Source organism: Mauremys reevesii, linkage group 3 (genome assembly GCF_016161935.1).
Source record: "Mauremys reevesii isolate NIE-2019 linkage group 3, ASM1616193v1, whole genome shotgun sequence".
Lineage (NCBI taxonomy): Eukaryota > Metazoa > Chordata > Testudines > Geoemydidae > Mauremys > Mauremys reevesii.
The window spans coordinates 72,368,750-72,388,754 of record NC_052625.1 but is presented as its reverse complement, the minus strand read 5'-3'; the positions used below and the strand labels follow the sequence as shown (position 1 = coordinate 72,388,754).

Genomic DNA, 20,005 nt, shown 5'->3' with positions numbered 1-20,005 from the left:
GTAAACTCATTTACTAGAATGACAAAAATGTAAAGCCTACATACATATATATATATACACACACACACACACACACACAGAGATACACACACACACACACACAGTATGAGCAGAGTCAATTTTTTATTAAAAATGTGAGCAAATATTCAAAGAAAAAATATGCTGCATCCATCCAGCTCTTGATGGCACTTTAAGTTTGGTAAATGAAGATCATGATGTTCTTAAATATTGTCAAAAATACACCCACATGTTATCGCAGATGACTTACTACAATAGAATATTATCTTCATTCACTGCTTCACCATAATATATTGTTAAAAGTTTAAGTAGTATTTTAGATACAGCTAAAAAGTTTCACAGTCTTTTAATACAAGTCTCAATTTCTATCATTATCATAAAATTAAAATACAACAGAACAAGTATTCTGAAGATGGCTAATCAAGTAATGAGAAACAATAACCTGTGTGACAGTGTTGATTATTATACCCACAAATGCACAGGGAGGCAGAAAGCGAGGCATTTGAGGGAGCATTAATAAGTATTTCTGCACTCTCTGAACTGTATTAGTGGAATTATAAAATTTAAATTAATTGGGCCTGATATTCAGGCCCACTCCAGCAGAGAAAAGCAATAGATAACTAGATGAACCTACCTAAAGGCAATCTCCAGATGGCAAAAAGCCAGCATAGAGGTTCACCCTGGCCCTGGTATAAGGGAAGGTCCCAGAAGAAGGGGAGTGGTACAAGGATGTTCCTATTTTGGGCTGCAAGAATGGTCCCCAAGGTATAACTTGGGTCATCTTTGAGGATGTTCTAAATTATGCCTGGAACTGGACCAGCCATCATAAAGCCACCTTTGTTCTCTATCCTGCTAGGCGTGCTCAGCATCTCTGTACCTTGCCAAGGATCTAGCCAATTTACTTTTAATTTTTAAATTAAAACATTCTTAAAATATGTACCTCGCAGAACATCATAATTGATTTTAAAAATCATGTGATTAACTAACCCACTAAATATAAATGCACAGTTCAGAACTTCGTTTCAAGTAGGTGGCCTCACCACAGTACTACGTGAAAACAGAAATAAGCCACACTTGAAATAAATAAAAATCCTTCATTATAATTTTAAGATGTTTTACATCTACTTTTCTTTCAATGATTTCTAGGAAGGTTTTCTTTCTGTTCCCCCTTTCCAAATTTCCCTAGGCTACACGCAATATGTTTAAGTTTATGTAACCCATACAATTTATTTTACTTGTCTGCATCATCTTTCAGTTACCACACCTGCACCTCAGCCTAGCGTCCCTACATCTTACAGCATGGCATCTGAACAGGTGTTGTTGATAGAGCAGGCCTGCTCTATCAACGTTACAGAAATTCTAATAAGCACCAGAAAAAAAATGAACAAGGCAAACCTACCTGAAAAAATGGACAAGGTTTTCCCACTGGTGTCATCAAAAATCAGTGGTACCCCAACATTCCTTGATTCCTCAAGTACTCCACTACTTACTTGAACTAGGAGACCTGGGAATTGATAACGTTTTGGGTTGGGATACTGATAGGTTCAGTAGATCTCTGAATCAAAATTGTCTGGACAACACTGGAACTATGAGGACTAGCTTGTCCGAGTCCTATTTGAATTTGCAGAGCACCCTGAGAATCAGAAGTGTTAGGGAATAAGCATACAACAGGTCTCCTGATCATGTTATCAGGAACATGTCAACTATGGATCCTGGGCTCATTCTACCTCTCAAGCAAAATCTCGGACACTTCTTGTTATAGTGAGTGATGAAGAGGTTCATCTTCAGATTGCCCTAGTCCATGAAGATGTCCTCCAGTATCTTGTCTTTAATCTCCCACTGATAATTTGTGAGGAAGTGTCTGCTGGGGTTGTCCACAAACGTGTTCCGCTGTCCAGGTAAGTGTACTGCCACCAGGGAAGCCAATGTTTCATGCACCAATTCCAGAGCCTGACAGCTTCCTGGCAGAATGGGAGAGATCTGGCTCCACCCTGTTTGTTGATATAAAACTTGGTGGTCATGTTGTCAGACATGATTTGCAGTGACTGCCCTTCTATCAGGGCAGGCCTTCCCTACAGCTCTGAGCTATAGGAAAGCTATAGGATGTGCATTCTCTTCTCCCTTGGGGATCATAGACCCTATATCTTTAATTTGTTCAAGTGGGTATCCCATCCTAACAAGGATGTGTCTGTATTCTGGGTGTCCCTGTCATCCAATACCATGAAGGGGACACCTCTGCAGAGATTCATTGGGTTTTTTCCCCACCATTTCAGTGAAGATAGAACCCAGGGTGGGATACCACAAGGCATATCCTGGTGATGTTTGGAGGATGTGTAAACCAGCTTGAAGCAAGCAGTGGAAGTGAACTCTGGCATGCAGTGTAACAAAAATGTAAAAGGCCATGTGACTGAGAAGTGTGGAGATATGACCTTTCATTGGTACATAGGTTTCCTTCCATTGGAGAATTAGGGCGGACAGGTTCTTGAATCTGTCCTGAGGTAGGTAGGTCCGGTTGTGGAAGCATCTAGGATTGGACCAATGAGTTCAATCCTCTGAACCTGAGTTAATGTTGATTTCTGTTTGTTGACTTTTAGGCCTAAAATCTGAAAGACCATGGTGCAGAAGGCTTCAGAGGCCTGCTGAGATTTCCCCCATATGAGCCAATTGTGCAAATAAGGATACATGTTGATGTTGCATCTTTCCGGAAAAATTGCCACTACTGATAGCAACTTAGTAAATACACTTGGTATCATGGAGAATGCAAAGGAAAACACTCAATAATGATAGTGGTCCTGGTCCACTGTAAGCCTTAAGTACTTCTCATTAGGCAGAATGATGGAGATGTGAAAGGATACATCCCAAAGGTCGAGAGAAGCAAACCAACCAGTCTCCTGAGTTCAGAGTCAGGATCACTGATGTGAGGGTGACCACCCTGAACTTCAACTTATGAATGTGTTGAGGATTTAAGCATAAAAAATTGATCCCTTTTTCTTTGGAATAAGGGAATAGTTGCTGTAAAAGCCTTTTCCCCTGCATTGTGTAGTCTATCACTCAAAGAGAGAGGAGCATGAGGATCTCTTGATGTAAAAGATTCTCTTAAGAAGGGTCCATTCAAAGGGATGGGAAAAGTGAGTTGGGTGTAGTCACCATCGAAATCTGGTGGAGTACCCATGTGTTAGTATCTCCATGGCCCTTTGGTTGGTAGTGATAAGGGACCAACGGTGCCTGAAGTGAGTTAAATGATTTCTGAAGGGAAGGACTGAAACATCAGGAGTCACACATGAGACACGTCTTGATCATCCCATCAAATCGAGTATTTCTAGGACTCTGAGGTTTGGTTGGTGTGAGAGGAAGCAGTGGGTGGTTTCCTCCTGTGGAAGCACTGATGTTTCCTGGGTGGTCCCAACGTCCTTTAGTGACAGAAGGATGGCACAACTGTCTGTGTGAAGTATAAGGCTGTTTGATATATCTTTTCTTAGGAGCTGGTGTTTACACTCTGACGGAACGTGAGGTGGCTTATGAGTCCTTCAATATATGGAGTGCTCCATCCATCTTGGAACTGAATAATTCAACCCCTTCAAAGAACAGATCCTCCACTTTTGTTTTGACTTCTCTGGGGAACCTCAGTCCCAAAAGCCAAGATGACTGTTGCATAATGACTGCCACTGCCATAGATGTGGCAGCCTATCCACCACATCAACTGCTGTTTGCAGACTTGTCCTGGATACTAGATGGCCCTCGTTGACTAGCAATATAAGTTCCTCAGGACTCTCATTTGGCAGGTTACTACAAAGGCAAACAGTCTCTAACATATGTGGAACTCATACCTGGCCAATATGGCCTGGTAATTGGACACATGGAACTGTAGGCTGGCCAAGGAGTAAAGCTTTTCAAACACATAAATCAGTCTCTCTGGCTCTTTCTCCTTTGGTGTGGGCCTGGATTGTTTTACCATTTCATTTGCCACTGTAACTACAAGGGAGGATGGCAGAAGATGTATGTAAAAGAATTCCACACTTTGGAGGCACATGGTATTTACAATATGCCATACAAAAGATAGGGGATGCTGAAACAGATATCTGCCACAGAGTTTTGGCAGGATCCATAATAGCCTTGTTGACAGGGAGAGGGCTATTTTTACCACTGAGAGGCCTAGAGTATGTTCACTAACTTATGTGTCTGCTCCTGTACTTCATCAATAGGGATTTGGAGGGCCCCAGCCACCCTTTGTAATAGGTCTTGGAAACCCTTGCAGTCATCCAACTCTGGGGTCATTTGTGGCATTATAGCATCATCAGGGACAGGGAGGATGGCGTCACCCAGACTGGGAGGTTCCCCTCTAGGCCTGTTCTTTCATTTCTTCCTCTTCTACCTGTGATTGGAGCAGAGCCAGGAGGGGTGGTTGGGAGGTCTGTAGAGCCAATACTGTGGGTGAAATAACCTTCTGGCAGTGCTGTTTGTTCCCTCTGGCTAAAGTTGCTCTGAGCAAACCAGGATCCCCAGAAGGACCATGGGGCATTGGCAGATAACAGCCTGGAGACCAGGGGGTAGGGAACCATGGGTCATGGTTTTGAGGCTCCCCATAGCTCTCTTGTGAAGTGTGCTGGACTCTCTATAGAATGTTGAGTAAAGATACTATTGGTATGGATCTTCCTCACTCTCCAACTCTAAAAGATGCTGAGAATAATGCAAAACTGAAATCCAGGGCCACGCTATAGTCCTTGATGTCTTAGGGACTGACAGTGCCACACCTGTGCATAGAGTGGGTGCCCCAGCATTGCTAAAGTTGACACCAAGGAAGACTGCAATTTCAGATGTATCTGCAGCTCTATGGTGCCTTAAGATGAGGTAGCGTGAACAGATGGGCTGGAACCAGATTTTCTTGGGCTGGCATGACAATGTCTGACATGGTCAAGGAGGGAACCTTAGTGTGCAGCCCCAGCGGACCTGGCTCCAGTACCAGGAGAATTGGGCATTGAGGCCTCAGAGACAGACAGCACCGGGGTTAGGCAGAGGTCTTTCCCAAAGGAGTGGATTTTGATGCCAGGCACTTCGGTGCCATTGGGTTGGAACTGGCATGACAGTGAAATTCAGTGGGAACAATTCTAAGCCATGCAGTATTAGAGGATTTTTGGTGCCACGGGGAGGTATTCCTCTTAAAGGAAGCCTAGGTAACTGACCTACCTATGGGGCTCCTGGTCCCTTGCAGTCTATCCAAAGAGGATGCTGTCTTCATATTTGTGGTCTGGGCTGCCACCACCAGGGCTCTTTAAGGCAGAGACCCTACACTTGCTCTCTTGGGCTCCAAAAGTCCCTGTATGGGGAGAGGGGGTGTCTAGCAAGCCCAGTTGAGAAGTGGGTCTCATGGACTCAGTCATCAGGGAGACTTGAAGGCGAGCCTGTCTCTCTCTGTCCTTCCTGGCACAAGAACTGAAGGACTTACAAACTGCATATTTACTGGGAATGTGCGAATCTCTGGCATGAGGGGCAGTGCTTGAATCCAGGAGAACTGGATGACACCACACCAGCAACAAGTAAAATTCTAAGACACTAACGATTACAACAGTCAGATAACTATGTCTATATCTACTGACTGACTAAACTATAAAACAATTAAAGCTAAGAACTAGTATAGAAAGTCTGGCAGTCTCTCAGACAGTCAGGGCTCTGTCTCCAAACTTTTAGGCAGAGACACTGAATGGCTGTGTAATGAGGCGGCTGCCCCACACAGGCAGAAAAAGGGTTAAAGCCGCCTTGGGGAGGTTGTGCAGAACCCAGCCTATTAGAAGAGGGCTTAATGAGCCAGCCAATAGGGGGAAGGCTTAGTAGAGCAGCCAATCAGGGCCAGGCTGGCCCATATAAAAAGGGCTGCTGAGCAGAACCAGGGGCAGTCTCTCCCTAGAGGCCAAGGGAGAAGGACTGGCTGCCCTGTAGGATAGTTGAGACAGCCTCACGGACAGAGCAAGGCTTGGCAGCATCAGGGGAGCAAGAGGGAGCTCCCAGCCTGACGTCTGCCAGACTGAAGCCCTGATACCAGGGCGGAAAAGGTGCTAGGGCTGCAAGGAAGTTGCCCAGGGAAACAGATGATGGAGCAGGAGATGGTGCAATACGTGGCTGTCAGCTATAGGGTCCCTGGGCTGGGACCTGAAGTACCAGGCGGGCCTGGGTCCCCCCTTCCATCCCTCCCACTTGCCACCAAAGGGGTGGACTGCAGTTTGCCACTGAGGCGAGTGGCTAGACTAGAGACTGCAGTTTGCCACCGAGGCAAGTAGCTGGACTGAGGGCTGTCGAGTCCACCGGAAGGGGGTAGTGAACTGGGTGGGACACAGCGGGAGGGCTGTGTCCAGAAGAGGATGCCGCGATCTGGGAAGCAACGTGGGTCCTAGAAGTGCAGGCGAGAGAGACGAAATAAGAGCTAATTCCCAGGATGGCCAGCAGGAGGCACCACGGTGGTGAGTCCTGCCCAATTACATGCAGACAGTGCGCTTCACCCTTCTATGCCCTCAGCACAGCTCACAAGATCTATGGGGCACATATGCACCATCAGTACAATGTGCATATGGCTAATCACTGAAAAAAAGAATGTGGAATTATTTGATAACTATTTTAAATTTTATGATCTCTCAAGGTATAGTCTGCACCTCAGGAAATAAGTAACTTTTGTTTTAGATTGTAAGCAATCTGAGGCAAGGATTGTCATTTACAACATGTAGAGATGGTTGAAAATGGGATAAAACCCAGGAGCTTACAAATAAAAGCAGCAACTGTATACTGTTGTTTTTCCCCCACAAGTTAAGTTGTAATTCCTTTCAATTAAGTCTTGCCTAGAAACATTAATATCACCTGCTCTGATACAGCAAACCACTTGGTTCTTCCTTATCTGCTGAATCAAAATAAGAGCTATGACAAAAGAGAAAAAATGCAAAATATGGCAGAAATACTGTAAGTGTTTCAGTGTTGAGAAAACCATCTGGTTAGTTTTAAAATCAGATTTTACTGAGTTATAAATACATAGGTAACAACCAATTAATAAGTCTTATATTGAAGTCTAAATCTGAAAATATACTAAAACTATAAAAATTGAGACATTAATAGGCATATTCAGAGTATTCTCCAGGAGAAGTTACATAGTATAATCTTTGCATTACTGCACATTTCTGAGCTTTACTGCCAAATAATAAAAATTAGAGATAGGAAACATCTATTAAATTATATGGTATATTCCCCTGCCAGTAAAAGGTTGTTCCTGAAGTAGAGTTTATAGCGTTTTGGGTAGCAGATGATCACTGAGTACATTCTGCTATACAAGACAATGTATGTAATATGTTGTGATACTAATGTATTGTATCAAACTACAGCCACACCAATTGCTGGTGCCTTTTGGTGGCAGGTGCCCAGTGCATGTGATAGTTCAATAGAGGGGTCTGGTTTCCTGATAAACTGAAATTGGGAGTGGATTAAGCACCTCCTAAAAAGTGAAGAATAGGGCTAGGGCTCTGAATGATTGGTACAATGAGGGGAAAAAAACCTTTCCCGCTGCCTTAACCCTTGTACCATGTGAGGGTGTTTTGGTCCCAGCAACAGTGCAGGGCCTAGGTATAATAGAGGGTGGGGATGCCAGCAGGCAGCTCTCCACCAGGTAGAAGCAGGGCTGGATTTACATCTTGTGCCCCCAGGCACAGCATCTTTAGCGCCCCCCTGCCAATAGCTGAACTTCATGTTTTCTGTAAAATATGAAACTTTTAACCCACTTTTAACTTTTAGGCACCCCTTGGCACGTGCCTACTGTGCCTAACTGGAAATCTGGCCCTGGGTGAAATGGATTTCAAAGGAAGGATGCCTTCAACTGGACAAGTTTTTTCCAGATCTATTTCCAGGTTTGACACTTATTAAAGTTACAGCCTAGTTAAACCACAGTTAAACCAACAGTCTTGCCTGTCCTCCTTATGTTTCTGGAACAAATGCTATCTCTAACACCTTTATATAATATGTACAATATTTTTTAAACTTCTGTAAAAAAAAGTGATATATGTAATCAAAAACAGAAAGACTGAAGGATTCCTCATCTGGTATCTAACCCTCTGATCTAAACCTCTCAATTGCTCCCTCTGGCACCGCTACACCATATTCTTGAGCCTCCCTTACACTTTAAGTTCTTAGTCATTAGGACAAATTCCTAATTCAAATTCAAAATCCTAGTGTTCACTTATGATTATGGAGTTATGACAGCTACTAATTTGGCAAATATGCATCATAGGAGAATATTCTTAAAGTGAGAGAGGAGGGAGAAGCCTGTCCAGCATTCAAGCAGAATATCAGGATATATTTCAAGGAAACAGACCCTGAAGGGCAAGCTGCAGAAACTGACACCCATGGGCTGCACATAAGGCTACCGAAATGCAGAGTTCCATTAGCTCTAGTGGAGCCACTGAAGAAGGAACCAGCAAACCTGCAAAGAGGCCTCATTAAACTCACTGAAACCAACACAGAGTGGATCAGAATTCCATTAGCGCTGAGAAAACCTTCAGGTAAATAGAGGATTTGCATTGACCCAAAACCACTGAACAGAGCATTGAGAAATCATTACCCATTACCAATGACTGAGGAAACACTATTCAATTTATCCATGGCAAATGTGATATCAAGAATGAGTTCTGGCAAGTGGAGCTAGGAACTGCAAAGTATGAATGCCTCTAGGCATCAGTCTGGCTCCAGAGGTCTTCCAGTGTAAACTGAACTAGGCCTCATCTGACAGACTGACAGGCATAAAGACTGTAGCTGATGACATTCTTATTGTAGGAGAAGAACATGACTAAAAAGAGGTAATCCAGGACCATGATACCAAGCTGCAATAACTCATAAACTAGTGCCATGAGTGGACTATTGGGTTGAATGCACACAAGCTGAAGATGAGGAGAACTGAGGTCCCCTATGTCAGACATCTCTTGACCTCTGAGGGACTCCAGCCAGTCTCCAAGAAACTGACAAACATTAAGGAAATGCCCTGGCCAAAGGAAGTGAAGTGAGTCCAGCAATTTATATTAATGGCCAACTGTCTACACAGATTCAGTGCACACCGATAAGAAGTCTGTGAGACCTTGAGACAGTTAACACACAATTATGCAGTGTGGGAATGGTGAGAGACTCATGAAGCAGCATTTGAAAAAGAGTAAAGAAAATCATAAGCAAGGTACCATCCTGAAGTACTACAGCCCTGCAGAGCAGCTAGAGCTTCAGCATGATGTCTCAGCATGAGACCTAAGAGCAACAAAGTCAGCAGCCCACAGAATTTGCTATTAGAGCCCTGAAAGACACAGAAAGAGGGTATGCACAGAGAGAAAAGGATCCACAAGCTGTGGTATGGAATGCCAACAGTCAGGGGTGAAAGTAACTTAAAGGACTTACAGCTACGCCGGAGTCCTGAGTGGGGCGTGGCCTCAACCGGAAGAGGCGGGGCCTTTAAATCACCCTGGAGCTACCAGCTGCACAGGCAGCTGGGAGCCCTGGGGTGAATTAAAGGGCCCGGGACTCCAGCCGCCGTGGAACTCTGGGCCCTTTAAATCACCGCAGGAGCCCTGCCACTGCTACCCTGGGGCAGCAGGGCTCAGGCTAGGGCTGGGGTAGCGGCGGCAGGGCTCCGGCGGTGATTTAAAGGGCCCAGGGCTCCGGCTGCTGCGGGGAACCCAGGCCCTTTAAATCGCCTCCGAAGCCCTGCCACCGCTAGGGTAGCGGTAGCAGGGCTCTGGCCACTGCGGGGAGCCCGGGGCCCTTTAAAGCGCCACCGGCACTCCGGCAGCAGGGCTCAGGCAGCGCTTTAAAGGCCCAGGGCTCCCCGTAGGGGCCGGAGCTCCAGGACCTTTAAATTCCTGCCCAAGCCCAGCTGCCAGAGCTACAGCGGTGATTTAAAGGGCCCGGAGCTCCCCGAAACGGCTGGAGCACTGGGCCCTTGAAATCACCACTGGGGAAGCCAGTCCTGTCTGGCAAAGCGTGTGCAAGAGCTTACTTTCACCTCTGCCAACAGTTCATCTTTGGGCATAACATAGTTGTGCACTCTGATCAGAAGCTATGAAGTCATTGCTGAGAGCACCCAAGTGACAACAACAACACATGATAGACTCCAGCAGGTTGATGTACGCATAAAGTATTGTACAAGAAAATCACTACTGACAGCGAATATGCTGAGTGAGGTATACCTTCCAGAGCACAACACTGATGGCTTTGTGGAACAGGAGATAGTCTATCAATATGCTATAATACCTTCACATTTCAGATGGGAGGACCCAGGCAAACCAACAAAACACTGAATAGGGCGGAGTGCTACAGGAACTAAAACAGTTCATACTCCAAGGCTGGCCAGATGCCGAGGAGCAAGTACCGCAGGTGAGGGTTGAACTGTGTGTGCAAGACACAATTTTTTTTTAAAGGAAACTGAGCAAATTTAAGAACAAACATCATGAGACTGATACATGCTTCACACCTGAAAAAGGAAGCATATTTAAGATGAGCCAGGAAGTGTATCTACTAGTCAGGAATTAATGCCCAATTCTCAGTAGAGCATACACAGAACACTGCAAGTTGTACAACAAATAAAGTAATCAACAGAAAGCGACTACAGCCTCACAAAATCCCAGCTCAACCCTGGGAAAAAGTTAGTTCCTGTTATTAGAAGTTATGTTGTCAAAGTAGGTTACTACTCTAATTTCTGGGAGGTGGACTACCTGGAAAAAACTCAGGCCAGAAGTGTCATCAGGAAACTACAGACGCATTTTACAAGGTATGGCAAACCTGACCTGGGCCACAATACATTACATCCCCCCCCCAAAAAACCCACCAAGTTGGCAGTCAAAGCCAAGAGACTGATGCCAAAGGCAAAACAGACAGGAATGGATCGTTCTACCTGTCAACATTGAAGTATCACAATAAACCCTCCCAGGGACTAGAGAGTAGCCCAAGACAGAGACTGATGAGTCAGAGAACCAAGACTCTGCTTCCGAGGAATGACTGTCTGCTGCAGCCCAGCAGAGGAACAAAGGACAGTACACTAAAACAGTTAAGAGAATGCCAAGCTAAGTGGGCATCCCACTACATTAATGGAGCCAAGGATCTGAGGCCACTACATAGAGGTGAGCAAGTCTACAGTCCAACCTTCAAACAGCCACACAAAGCAATGGCACAAGGTAACAGTTCAAGCTGCAATGGAACACAGGTCAAATAAGGTAGGTACAGATTCAGAACAGTGGCAGAGACAAAACTGAAGACAACTGCAGTGTAGTGGTGGACAAGAAGGCAAGGACCAGGAAGACACAAGAAGAACCTCAGCTATCCTGGCCTGACACAGGAGAGTTGGAAGAAATGAGGTATATGAGCAATACTGAGGACCAACAGGACACCAACTGACAGAATAAAGGCAGCAACAGGATGGTTGCAAGTGCCCCACCAACAGTGTTAACACAAACAAGAAGTAGGAGACTGGTTCAAAGACCAGCACAGCTGAAGAATTATGAGGCCTAACAGGCAGCAGTAGGATGGCTGTAAAGGCCATATCTCTAAGGTTGGGTTATGTACTAGTAACCTCTGGCCCCAGCAATCTGAATGCTTGTACAAAAGACACAACTACAATTGTTAAAAGGAAAGATGTAGCAACCTGCATGGAACTTGGAGAGAGCAGTACAGGCTGCAGGAGGGAAGAGTCTCTAGTAGGCAGTAGGCATGCACATGGCTAGCCTGCTAGCTATAAAGCTAAACTTATTTCTTTGTCATGCACTGAAACTTTAAAATACGACAAACTAGATTTTCAAAAATCAAAGCACACTTTTGAAAATCTGGCTCTAAACTTTTTATAGGTAGTTTCCTATTTTAAGAAAATTCCATCAAACACAAATAAAAAATTCAGGACAAAGTACATCTTTAAAAAATACTTCCTAATGGCAATAATACCAGTGTAAATGCATTTTTTTTCTTTGACTCACCTCTCCCCCATTAACATACTCCATCACAAAACACAAACGATCCTTTGTCTGGAAGGAATATTTCAAAGACTTAAAGAGAAGAAAAAACAAAAACACAAAAAATTATCTTCACATATTAACCCGATTTCTAGTAATTAGAATGGTAACAAAAATTTAATTGTATCTTGTTAAACAGACAAATCTGATTGCTGGAATGTATCATCACTGTTTCCTACTTCTCTATCTGAAGCACTCTACTATGAGAGCCATTGACAAGAAAAGTCTACACGTTTTGCTCACTCAGCACTGTGTACATTAATAAGATAATTATTTTTTACTATGTTGCCATTAAAAATAAGCATAGTTTTCTACTGGCATTTCTAATCCTACTACGAAAGGAAATGTCTTCCTCGTTTCCAAATGTGTGGTATTAGCCACACATCTTCCACCACCATACTCTCCTCATTCTAATACCACCCCAAACCCACTTTTTCTATGGTACCCATAAGAAGAAAGATTAGAATATTGTGGGAGGAGGGGAGCAAGGAGGAACCTTCAATGGGATCCCTATGTCTGTCTGTCTTATCTTCAAAGCAGATACTGCCTTTATTTTAATGTACTGTTCAATGCTGAACATTTTTTCAGTGCCAAATTAGTAATACATAAAATTATATAACTTTTAAAATTAACATTTATTATTCATATAATTTAAAATCTTGACTTCCCAAGGTTTGAATGGCTCATGATGGGCCAAAGTCATTCCTGGTGTAAATCTACTGACTATAAATCCATTACAGATATGCATTTGGCCCAATTATTTGAAATGCAGTGTAGAAAGATTCAATGTAATTATGAAAGGATAGATCATGACTTAACAACGTACCTAGAGTAAGTAGAGCTGCACGTTGTTGTGCTGTCCCTAGAGTAGCCCAGGAGGGAGACTGTGGCTAAGGGAGTCAACTGCCCTGCTGTTCTCCCGGCTGCTCTGGGAAGGGAGAAAACTGTGCTGGATCTATACCTGGTACAGCATATAGCTCCCAGACATACCAGCTATGTGACCAGTGGTTTGAGGAGCAAGGCCAAGGCTTTGCCCACTCCCCACCCCATGTACCCATATGCGTCATATGCGCCTTTGTGCTACTAGGCAAGCTGAGCACAATTTGGCCCAAAATGTCTACTTGGTCTGCCAAGTATAGCTATAATGTCAGCCTCAGCCTCCATAAAATAGCTTTTAAAACAGCAAAATGAACAAGTCATCACAATAGAACATTATGCTATATACAGAGTTTATGATGAAATTGACTATCTGAATTATATATACGACTTCGAAGGAGAAAATTAGTACTTTTTAAAGGGGGAAACTAAGAAATTATATCAACGTATGTAGCAGAGGCACTATCTATTCCCTGAAGAACAAAGTTAATTTCAGCTCATCTTCCCCCTCCTATTTATCTTTACTTAAAAGAAGCTGGTCACAAATTTTTTGACTAAATTTTTTCATTGGAAACTACCGTTTCATCAAAACCAAACTTTTTTGTTTTGACAAATTTCCTGTTTCAATTTAAAAACAAACAAAAAAACCCCCTGAAATTGTTAGTGCCCCATTCTCTGCATTTTCAAATCTGAAGTTCAATTTTTCATTGTGAAATCACTTCATTTCAAAATTTAATGTATAGTAAGAATAGTTTACAAATTAAAAAGGTCACAATCAAAATGAAACATTTTGAAATTAATTAAACAAAATGTTTTCACTGAACCGATCCAATATTTCTTTCAGATATTTGGTTCACAAAAATTTTCAGGATTGACCTGTCATCCCAGCTGGGACTAGGAAAACTTTTTGAAATCTCAAAAATTCCTGCAGAAAGGGATAACCACTTCCTGACCAGCTTGAGAAGAACTATAAGAGGGGCTGGCTTGGGAAACTCCAGGAAGACCTCATCTATATGAAGGCAGAGTTCAAGAACCAGAGTTACAGGACTGACTTGAAGCCGAAGAGGAGGAGTTTTCTATTTACTTTCTGTTTAATACCAAATAATAATTTTGTTAATTTATTTAATCTTTCTTGTTACAAATACTAACATTTTTGGAAATAACCTTCCAGACATCAAGTGTAGGTTTCTTTTATCTTGAGTGAATAAACAAATTTACAACTGGTAAATGATCATATCACTAATATTTGTTCAACACCATAAGCATGGAAGGCACTTTAAGCGATGATGAATCTACCTTCACATGTTCTAGATTCTGAAATGGGCTATGGTAGACATATTCTTGCCTATCTTGATACTCTGAAATTTAAGAAACTTCTGAAGTTCTCATATCTCCCGATATACTTTTATAATAATGTTTTAATATATCTAGTTTAATATAAATCCAAAAAACCTTTATCATCCATATATCCATTGCTGTCTAAATGGTTGTTTATAAATCAGTGTATATATAGTTTATCATGCTCATATTATAATTAGCCTTATTTTAAAAAATAAGATATAAAAATCTGTAATAGTCTCCAGATTAAAGTTACAACCCACTAAGCATTGTTTTTTTAACATAGTAGAAGACCGGAATAAAACTGTTTGTTTTTCTTAATTTTCTGAAAATGTGACATCAATATATTTTTGGGTAAATTGAGAGTGAGGAGGGATTTAACTTTGTTTTACATTGGGAAACTGGTTTTCTTAACTGTAGACTAACCTTAATTTGCAGTGAACCTCAAATGCATTTAATCTGTCATTCTATTTCCTTTATTTTGTTAATACATAATAAAAATGGTGAATACATATTATTGTCCATATTACATATTTTAAAACATTTAATCAGCACACAGTACACAAAGATACTGAACTATTGTTATTATACGTTATGTTTGCCAGACACAAACATGTGTTTCAGTATCTTCCCTTCAATTTCTAACCATTTAAAATCCACTTTCTTCTAATTAGTCTCTTGACAGTGTGTAAAAAATTCTACAACTTAATTTTTATTTTAATGGATAAAAGAATCCACAAAAAATGCAACATTTTAATTTTACAACTAACTTTTTTTTGCTTTCATATAATTTAAGCTCTATTAAACTATTAGATCCTTTAGTATTTCTAAACTGCAAACCTTAAATGCATTTTCCAAACTCTAATACAGTTTACCATAAACTCAAGATATTTGCCACCCTAATTCACATGAGTTATATAAAGTTTTAAAATGTATTTATTTACAATTTTTTCCCAATAGTTGTATATCCCTCAGGTTAAAAATTAGCCATTTAAAAAATTATTCTGTATTCCCAATACTTACCGTTAAAAAAGGGTGTCTAGTGTTTTTTAATACTCTGCTTTCTGTAAGAGTGTGAGCCACTTCATCCTGAATAATAAAGGGTTCAACATGAATTGAGAGATGAAAATTATATTTAATTTATAAGTCTAATTTCACTACTTCAGGCAAGACAAAGATACAAAATCTTAAAATGAGATAGCACATTCAGTTTTGATAATTGCTATTTCTTTTCAAAGAATTCTATCATTCAAATATATTCTAAAAACACAGGGAGAAAATTAAGCATAGCTCCTAATGTGGTAAAAGATGAATTAACACACCCTGTATTTGAGTCCCTATTTTTTCTAGTGCTAATGGATGAACTATTATACCACTTTCTGTATAAGAGGAAATTATTAAGGAATTGATGGTTTAAAAATACAGACAACTTATGGTCCTACATAGCAGTTGTGATGTGAAGCATCTAGTATTACACATGTAACAGTCTACAACTTTGTATTAATCAGTAACGATTTATTTTTGTATCAAATGCAAATGGATAAAATTTGGGAGGCAACTGCATATATCACACCCAACTGAATCTTAACATAAAAGAAACTAAAATTTTCAGAGGCTCTCTAAATTTTTACAATTAACTCATAATTAGAGTAGCAATGAATCTCTAAATAATAATTCACTGTTTTAAAATAATTTAACTCAATAACATCAAAAACGTATGTCTGATTTGCAGTTCACAAAGAAAATTCATTAGAATAACCCCTTTATCTGCATTATCTTTAAAAGGGTAGGAGGGTCAGCAACTTACTGTGTGGGTTGCCTAGCAACTGCTGAATATCATAGTGAATGGAAGATTAGTTTGGTGTGAATCAGAAGTATCAGCAATAACAATAAGCAAATGCATTTGTTCAAAGTATACTTTTAAAATAATGATAGAAATAATGAAAATGTAATACTATTGCAAGGTACATATTAATTAATCTAAACTATGAAGAAAAGAAACCCTTAAGATACAAATTAACCAAAGATGCCAGGAGTTATGAATTATACTGAAAAGAAGACTGTCAAAATAAAAAGAAGACGGTCAAAATAAGAAGTTAAAAATAACTGCAACAAAAAGTTAGTGATTAAAACTGTATGGTGTCATTTAGTGTATGAAAATGAATAGCACTGAAATGTTGGGCGAATGTAACACAACCACATACAAGAGGAAGCCATTAAAACAGTTTAGTGGAGGAACTATGAGGATTTTCTAGCATATTTGTAGAAGTTTATGGAAATTTTTTTGGATAAAGAACTAGAAAGGGCAATGTCAAGTAACTTTTTAGAACTCTACTTTATATGCTATGTAAATATTCCCCTCCCCCTTTTTACTATCTGATAGTCTGAGAGTAGATTTAGTATCCATGAAAACAACAAAAATTCCTCTCTCTTTACTTCATTATCATTTTTCCGGAAAGCATTTGATGATATATCAGAATATTTCTGGCCCCAGCAATTCACACTTGGATCTTAACACATGGATTGGCCCTAACTTGTTACAAATTTTTCATGTTTTTCCTGTTCAGTTAATTTAATAAAACATCTCAATACTTCCCTAAACCTTGAATAAATGTTAACATCAAGTTTACATCTGCTTTGACTCCTTTCCCAAAAGTCTAAGATACAATTTGAGTCCCTTGCTGCTGAGGTCACAAGCAGCTTCCGTATCCATACAAAAAGAAGATGAAGTGAGGCACAAATAATACTATCATTGGGGGGGGGGGGGGGGACAAGAAGTCCTCCTTTTCAGCATGGAAACAAACTACTTACGTTGTCACCAATAGGATGACTCTCAAATGCCCCTTGATTTTCATGGTGAAAAGAAACTACAGTGAAGCACAACATTTACCTATTATTTAAGATTTACAGAGCTGCTGAAACATTTTAGAGAACTTAACATTCAAATAACAAAAGTAAATAAAATGACAATACAATTCTGCTCTGAACAGTAACTATGTAAAAATGGCACCCTCGGATTCAACAGATCTGCTGTCAGTTTTTACTACATCATACATGTTTACTTTTAGTTACTGAATAAGGCCTCCATTCTGCAAATACTTAAAACATGTGCATAACATTACTCATATTAGGTCAATGGAACCACACACAAAAGCAAAATTAAACACATATTTAAGTGTTTGTAGGATCAGGGCCTAAGATTTTAGTACACTTTACTCTTGGTACCTCTGCAGAGGTCACACAGCTATGAGTATGAAAGGAGGGCTCTATTCCCACTTGCACAAAAAATACTGACAGAATTATTTGTTTAAGTTCCAGTCAGTTATACCTATGCAAACCCATTATAGGTAGGACTGTGCAGGTTTATTCAAGGGCCTATTTTGGCCTGCAGAACCTTTATTACTGGTGATGTGGGGAAAAGGACTGAGGCTTGATTTCTCAGGTTGAGTGCACAGAACTAAAAGTTAGAAAAAAAACTGTATTACTTGTAAACTGAGCACATTTCAAAACAGCAAAGATTTTAAAAAATAGGAGCATTAAGTCATTTAGATATCTGCCTGAGTTTCAGAAGTGGTGAGCACCAACCAGCCCCCATTGGATGTCAATGAGAACCTAATATAAGGAATCTCTGACACACAAGCAAACATGGAATCCCACAATGCCATTTGAGACACCTTTGGTAAGAATACTAAAAAAAAATCAAGTAATTCTATTCTGATCTTGCTTCCTCACTCCTGGTGTTCAATTCTGGCACGATTTTCATAGCTGTCACATCATAAGCTTTAGACTGAGATTAATGCTTTATTTAATTTGAAAGCTAGGATTCCCAGCTGCTTTATGTAGCATACAGCATTAGAAAGGGATTTTCAAAAGCACTAAGCATTGGCCAAATTCTGCTCCCATTGATTTCAATGAAACCTGAGTTAGACCAACATGAAATGCTGCTGAAAACCCCATTCTTGAGCAAATAAGAAACTAAGAGGAAGATCCTCAGATTGTGTAAATTGACACTGGAGCACCAGTTGAGGATGTGCCTCTTAGTTTATAGTTTTAGTGATTCTCAAAAATAATGCCAGAATTTACGCGGGGGGGAAAGAAACAAATTAAATTAAATGCAAAGTTTAGGTCCAATATAGTTCGCTGTGCTTGAGGTGGAAACAAATGTGTACAAATGAAAGGCTGGGAACTACCAAAGATTGATACCTTTTGTTTATAAGCTCAATGGTTCATGAGTTATAGGGCATTAAAAGCTGTCAATGATCCCATCGGCCCAAGATTTAATAATACTGGTAGCAAGTTCCGAACAAATGCAATGTTTGATCTGTCACCGAAATTGAACTGGGCAGATGCCTTACAACCTTCCCATACACAGGTCTGCCTTTACATCTCAAACCTGAACCATAAAACACCTACTGTTACAATCATGGTTTTCTCTAGTGCATATTATACCAAGCTGTAAGTAGACTATGTGATGTACTTAAATGAAGACTAGGTTGACACTGAAGAACTTATTTTAACTTGTGCCCTTAAGTATCAATTTAAACACTGTGCTCTAGAGGTTAAATGCTATCATTTATAAATCTCTGTGGATGTACTTGATGTTAGCGTGCCAATCAACTGTGCCTACTAGCCTGTCATATTTTTGCATGTGGTGGGAAGGGAAAGAGAATCTACCACACTCTTTCTGAAGACCCAAGTATATCCCCCCATTCTAAACTTCACCAAGACCTCACATCATCACTACCACCCTATCAACCATGGAAAACTGAACACCACTGCCTCCAAAGTTATAAACAGTAATCTAGCGAGGTCAAAGTTCAGAGATTAAGGAATGTGTTGCTTCCTCAGACATTAAAACTCCTTGGTTAGCATGGGTGAGACCAAACTAAACAAAAAATAAATTAATTAAAAAAAAAGAAAAATCAAATCTGGATCTCTGGCACTATCCTAATGAGCAAGTTTCTGAATCTCTGAAGTAAACAGAGTAACTTCATTGACCGCAACAGAATTACTTTAGATTTTCATTAGTTTAATGGAGAGCAGAACCTGCTACACAGAAATAGAAAATATAAGTATGTTAAGAAATGTTATTTTAACTTTATTTTAAATTCAGTGTTACTGCAGCAGCCATCAGTGTGAACAAGGGAAGCCAAAATATTGGTTTTGTATAACCGATACAAAAGCCACCCCAACTATGGCATCTTTACACTGGGTAAAAGGGCAAGAAAATGGCATAAAGAGGCTCTAAAGGCCCTGCATGCAGCCAGGTAAGGATTCTCTCAGCACAGGAACTAAGAAAGATATCCATAAGACTGTCTCCTGAGGATCCCTACACAAGCACTAATAAAAGGGCCATGTTGAGAACAAAGGTGTTGGGGGTAGGGCTGCTGTGAGAAGCACTTCCACCCACAGAACAACCAGCCACTCAGCCGCTGTACACCCACAGGGCTGTCTAAATTGCACTGAGAGCTGCTCTAGCCCTTGGAGCTGTCCAGAATCAGGAAGGCACAAAGGTAGCTTAAAACCACCACAGCCCCTATCCCCCTTGGCTGCAAGTTCTGGCATAGCACAGTTCATCCCACAATTATATTTAAAAGCAAAAATGTATAGAGTGATATTTTAAAAGCAAAATATATAAAATGCATGAGAAAAATCCCATTAGAATTTTATGGTTATCAGTTTTGCCAACCCCAGGCCTCAAATATCATGAGTCAGACCAACAAAAAAATCATCAGATTGGGGTTCTTTGGATTTGCCTCCTGACATTC

The 20,005-nt window shown here is 40.7% G+C and overlaps 1 protein-coding gene across 11 annotated transcripts in view; it reads right to left on the bottom strand.

Moving 5' to 3' along the window:
* The window catches only part of AKT3 (AKT serine/threonine kinase 3), a 285,284-nt gene that overhangs the window by 85,575 nt on the left and 179,704 nt on the right, over window positions 1–20,005 (bottom strand). For all 11 annotated transcript variants that reach the window (XM_039530509.1, XM_039530513.1, XM_039530512.1 and 8 more), the window contains 2 exons: window positions 15,261–15,326; window positions 11,988–12,056 (listed from right to left, as the gene is read on the bottom strand). In XM_039530509.1, the coding sequence (XP_039386443.1) occupies window positions 11,988–12,056; window positions 15,261–15,326 (135 nt within the window). The remainder of the gene's footprint in view (window positions 1–11,987; window positions 12,057–15,260; window positions 15,327–20,005) is intronic.